At 40.5% G+C, this 5,640-nt stretch overlaps 1 protein-coding gene across 1 annotated transcript; it reads right to left on the minus strand.

Moving 5' to 3' along the window:
- Positions 1–1,033: 1,033 nt before the first annotated feature.
- On the minus strand, positions 1,034–4,803 carry prph2la (peripherin 2-like a). The gene is made up of 4 exons (XM_042501467.2): positions 4,649–4,803; positions 3,556–4,345; positions 2,549–2,795; positions 1,034–1,890 (listed from the first exon to the last, which is right to left on the minus strand). The coding sequence occupies exons 2-4, from the start codon at positions 4,134–4,136 to the stop codon at positions 1,615–1,617; spliced, it is 1,104 nt and encodes a 367-aa protein (XP_042357401.2). The 5' UTR covers positions 4,137–4,345; positions 4,649–4,803; the 3' UTR covers positions 1,034–1,614.
- Positions 4,804–5,640: the final 837 nt, after the last annotated feature.

Raw genomic sequence — 5,640 nt, forward strand, 5'->3', positions numbered from 1 at the left:
TCAAAGATAGGCAGCAGTAGCCTCTTATTTCTTCAGTTCATTAATGCCTCACAGCCACAGTTAAAACTCACTTTTGATTTAGCAATGCCCAACTTTCTTTATTCCCCAAATGTTTAAAAGGACAATTCATCCCAAAATCAAAAATACATATTTTTTTACATATCTTGCCTGTTGTGCTATCTAACAATCTAGATTGTTTTGATGTTTATGTTTATGTTTATGTTTATTGAGGATCCCCATTAGCCGACGCACAAACGCCAGGCTAGTCTTCCTGGGGTCCTATTTAAAAAATGCAGCAAATGTGAAATGTGAAATGCAGAGTATTGGATATAATCCTGTGGAGATGTCTGCCTTCTTTTCAATATAATGGAACTTTTTTTTTATTGTGGGGTGAAAGGTCCCTTTAATTTGTAATGTGCTACCTCAGATGCAATGTTCTCCGTCATTTCTGAAAACAAAGGCAGAAAAAGCAAGAGTTCTTTTGGCCAATAGATGATGTCCCGCCTCAGTCAGCATGTTAAAGGCTTAATCATTAAAACAAAGTTGTTGCCTAGTTTGCATTGTACTAGTTTTTTAAAAAAAATCACTTAAAAGCCAACTGTCACCAGCTCAGTAGGTTTATTGTCCACTTTTTGGTAACTTGTGCCAGCGAAAATGACTGAGGTGTTTTCATAAGACCATGGTGGCATTGCTGAGGCACACGAGTCGTTGTGGTGATGGTTTAAACGTTCTAAAAATGGATTATATCTTCTAATGAGTTATCAATTGAATTTCTGTTCTGGTTTTAACTAGTGTAAAAGCATATGATGAACATGCTCTATTAATCAAATTGTAGGCTAACGTCTGGTTAAATGCAAAGAAATTATTCAAAAATGTAACTATTGATCTAAACATCCTGAACTAATGTGAAATTCATGCTCCTCCAGGTCTTTGTACTGCAAACCTACCTGTTTAACTTTAGGCCAGATCACCCTGTGCCTAGATGTGTTTAATTCTATTTATATATCCTAAAAATTCTTGCTATAGGAATTTTAAACTCTTTCGACAGCATTTTCTAAAAAAAATCTGGAAAAAAAGTGTGGGCTTGAGCTTCTGACGCATATTACTAATTTGTCTTCAAACAAAAGTATAAAGTCAATTTTCCTCCAGTGTTGTAACTGACAGGTTTAGGAAGCGGTTTTGGACGCCTGTTACAAAACTACAATACAGAGGCAACAAGATACTGTTTTGTAAACAGATTACATTACAGATGTACAGACAATGACGTACATTTGTGGTGATTTATGTTACTGGTGTTTGGATGTTGGCATAGACAAAAATAAAAAAAATGAATGTGTATGGATAGATTTTGATGCATTAATGATTATAAAAAGTCAACAAGGCTTTATCTGAATTTTTGAAAAAGATCTACCCTGTCATTATAGGATTTTGTGATGTGTGGTTAACCCACAATATAATTTTGTTTTCACACACAAAAACCTCTTTCTTAGTTGTGGTCCACGACTTATATACATCAAAATCAGTAAATGTAATGACAACAACTCTTTTTAAGTAATGGGGAAAAGGTCCTTATTTAGGCCGTCGAGGATGCTGTTCCCTGATGCCTGAGAAAGCTCAACTGGCTTCAGTTGTTGTCTTCGGCGGCGGCACATTGTCCGGCCCATAGTGAGCTGTAGAGGTGGAGGGAACGTTAATGTTTGGGTCTCCATTGTTGAATGTGTCTATCTGGTTGCTCTTGCCGAGGTTCTTGATGATGTTCAGGTTGGTGCGTGCAGTCTCCATGAAGCTGTTTTCCAGCAGCCAGCCGTCAGAATCAGAGTTGAGGTCGCCCTGTCTCAGCACATTTTCCAGGGAGGTCTGCAGGTAACGAACCCCTGTCAAAACAGAGAGCTGAAACAAGACACACGGATACATGTTAGTGACAAAATCACATGAAATGTAGACAAAAATCATGATACAAGATGTCAGAGCACTAGCTTTGTTTCCTCCATATCGTATGCTGTAACAACCTCCACTAAGGAGGTTATGTTTTGGGTTTGGTTTGTTTGTCTGTTGGTTTGTCTGTTTGTCAGCAGGGTTATGGAAAAATTACTGTCCCGATATTTTGAATGGAAGTCAGTGGAAGGGTGTAGCATTGGCCGAGTAAGAACTCATTACATTTTGGAGTGGATCAAACTCATGAGTTGGACAATAAGGTTACAGCCTTTTCTTGTTACTGTCTGGATAATGTCTCATACTTCAAAAAGTTTAATGATAAGCAAATTTTAATGATTTATTGCCAGTGACAGACCTTCTTCATTTGGGTGGCAAACAGAGGCCGCAAGTGGCCGCAAGTGGCCACCTGTGTTTCCTATGTTTGCCGCCCGAATTATGTCACTAGAGGCGATTTATCAGACGGCTGGAGCCACAAAAAACTATATAGCCTACAACTTTTTATTTTGCATGCAGTGGTACCTCTGAGACCTGAAACAAGCTTTGTAGAAGTAGAATTTCCCTTTCATGTCACCATTAAGGCACCATTTGTGGTTGTCAACTTGTCTCTCCTCACCTCAAACAGCCAGGTGATGAGGACTGTGAGGCCAATGGACTGCATGATGTGGGTGTAGTACTCCAGCAGCGCCTGGCGACACCCTTTCATCCACAGGTTCAGCACCTCTGTCTGGTGCTCGTAGTTGAAGTGAGCGGAGTTGTTGGTGATCTGCTGCTGGATGCAGGGCCGGGGGGAGTTGACGTTGCAGCAGCTGAAAGGGACTCCGTCCATCAGGTACTTCCCCTCCACGTTACTTTTTAATCGGCTGGAGAGCAGGAAAAAGAAAGAGAAGCTTAGGATCTGTTTGTGCATCAGTGTGTGAAAGCTTTAACTTTAGTGTTGTTGTTGGGGACCCTGCCAAAATTATTTCTTGGTAGAGGGTATGTAGTTATTTGTTTTGCACAAAGGAGGTTAGTCTGACATTTTCAGAAGAGCAGGAAAGGATCTTACAACGTTTACGTATTGCAAATGAGCCTTTCAGCCTTTTTGTGCAAGATTTTATAATTTTTTAATTTGCTGTTTTAAGGCTTTAATTTCCCATTTTCCCCGCATATATGTCACTTATGAGAGAAACAGAATATACGTGGATCTTTATGATTTTAGCAGTTCCCTTTCTTCCAACAGATGTGCCCTCCTCACTTTAGTCTGCATCCTAACAGAAAGTTTAAAAAAGTTAAATAAGATCTTGAAATTCAGACTAACTGTGTTATGTAGTATATTTTTATCCTAAAGTGGAGCGGCTAGAATATTCATATTTTTGTTGTTAGCCATAAATTTTGATATTTTCAATTCCACATTTATTGTGAAAATTATTATTAATTTGATTTTATAGTTTAGATAATATAAACATTTGCATTTTTAATGTTTTGCCTCTCTAGGAAGAAGTTTTTTCACCAGTACTTTTTCCTTACTTGCACATATTTTGAGATATTAGGGGGAGGGTGTTGTGTTTACATTCCCTTTTTATGCTAAGTGGGAATTTACTCTCAATAAAATCAGTGTCCTCATCTGCAGTTTGCACTTACTCCACCACCTCTTTCCGGGACATATCTAGATAACGGTTGCTGATCCACTGGATCTGAAACCAGTCTTTATAGCCACTGTTCCCACAGCACTGGAACTCTATCTGCAGCATGTCCACAGTTCGCTTCAGGAAGCATCGTCCCGGTGTGTCCGTGTCCTTATAAAACCTGATGGCCTCTGTCAGCCCCAGGTTCAGAGACTCCTCTAGCTCCCCGCGCATGCTATAACACAACAGAGCCCCCACCAGCACGCAGAAGGTGAAGAAGAACGTGCATATGATGTAGGGCAGCATGATCAGCTTCCAGCGCAAGAACTTGGTGGTGTCCACGCAGTCGTAGCAGATCTTCCCACCCAGGAAGTTTATGGCACAGGCGATGAGGCCCACGGCGATCAGCATGTTGGGCACGTACTGGATGTCCCTGTCCTCCATCAGCTCTCCTCGCTTGTTGATCTCCACCTTGAGGTACAGACCCAGGCTGAACAGAATGACCCCTGTCACTACTGAGATCCAGTTCAGGATCCATAACACCTGGGCCAACTTGTCTCTTTTGGTCTTGGTGAACTTCAGTCTCAAGACTGCCATTGTATTTATCTCCTCTGTGTGATTCTTTGAAAAGCAGGGGACGATTAAGGGTGGGACACAGGTAGAGCAGGAGAGAGGAACAGGTTATCCTCCAGGAGGTGAGGGGGACCAGGAGGAGGGGGATTGGTTGTACAGTTCTCCGAAGGTCCACTCATAAGCAGCTTAGCCTGGTCATCACGATGGATATCTTGTGGACGCTGCATTGTGGTCTGTGAGAGAGTGTGAAAAATATTCTCACATGACAGCACAGTTTTTTGGAAACAATTGAAAACACTTAAGACAAAAACAGTTCTGAGTCAAAAATGTTATCAGTTGTATGCAAACGGAAACCAGTCCACATGTTATGCAAACTGAGGAAACATCTGCAACGTGTGATTAGGTTTTAAAGAAAAACACAATTTCCTTTTAAATCCAGTGATTCATACATTTCTGACTGAACAAAGTTCCTAAAAGTAAAATTTAAGGTAAAATTGACATGATGAAACAGAATCAAAGAAGTCCCTTGCACCTACCTTATTCTGGTCAGTATTCACCTTGAACGTTTGACATCATTTTCCTTATTATCAGTTTGTTTTCCTGCTGACATCCTCAGATTTAGTCCCTGAGAGAGGTGCGTGGTCGTAGTGACACAGATATTATGGATGCAGCCACGGCAGCATCAGAGTGAGACTCGTAGCCAAGTCCTGACCCTCCTCCTAATCCCCTTTAATCATTAATCAGCCCTGGGCCCAAGAGGGATTTGGACCCACCTTCTGCCACCTACACAAATCTGACTGTCCCAGCACTGTGAGAGTAATGCATGACGGTCATTGTGTGAGTGTGTTTGTGTGTGTTTTCATTCAGTAGTAAAAAGCACACCTAACTGGACATTCTCAAACGTGATATTTTACTGTCAATGTAGTTAATTAGTCACAAATTTTACTGATGCCAGCTTGTAATGACAACAAAAAATATAATTACAGAAAGAATTTAGATGAATTATTTTTCAAGTAATATTTCATCATGTGCTGCCCTCACACATAAGAACTAGAGAAGAAAATAAAGGTCATACAGGGTACATTTAGGATAAATATGCAGTGAAATATTCAGAAACAATTGCTGGCCTCCTCATTGGTGAAAATAAGGCTGAAATTGATGTCTTTCTAGAGGTGGCAGCATGCTTATTTTAAGCTAGTACGACAGTGGCTGTATGTTGTGACACTAGACAACATAAAGCCCAATGAGTGATGTCATAGCAGGTGTTATTTCTACAAAAGTGCCAAATGCCTGAAAGATCTGTCATTTAAGAAGTTCATTTTCACCTCCTGCTATCATCTCACCCTTGCTGGTCTTAGCTATTATGTTTCCCACTTTAATTTTAGTGCTCACACACACAGTAATATACACTCACAGCCAGGCTGCAAATCAGCCAATGAAATGTTAACTGAGAGTGAGATTAGTGGATTAACATGTACCAAAGTAGCTTGTGTAAGAAGAGAATGTTACCGTAGCCACCGGGCCAGTC

This window comes from Plectropomus leopardus, chromosome 14 (assembly GCF_026936395.1).
Source record: "Plectropomus leopardus strain MGB_pleo_1.0 chromosome 14, ASM2693639v1, whole genome shotgun sequence".
NCBI classification, from domain to species: domain Eukaryota; kingdom Metazoa; phylum Chordata; class Actinopteri; order Perciformes; family Serranidae; genus Plectropomus; species Plectropomus leopardus.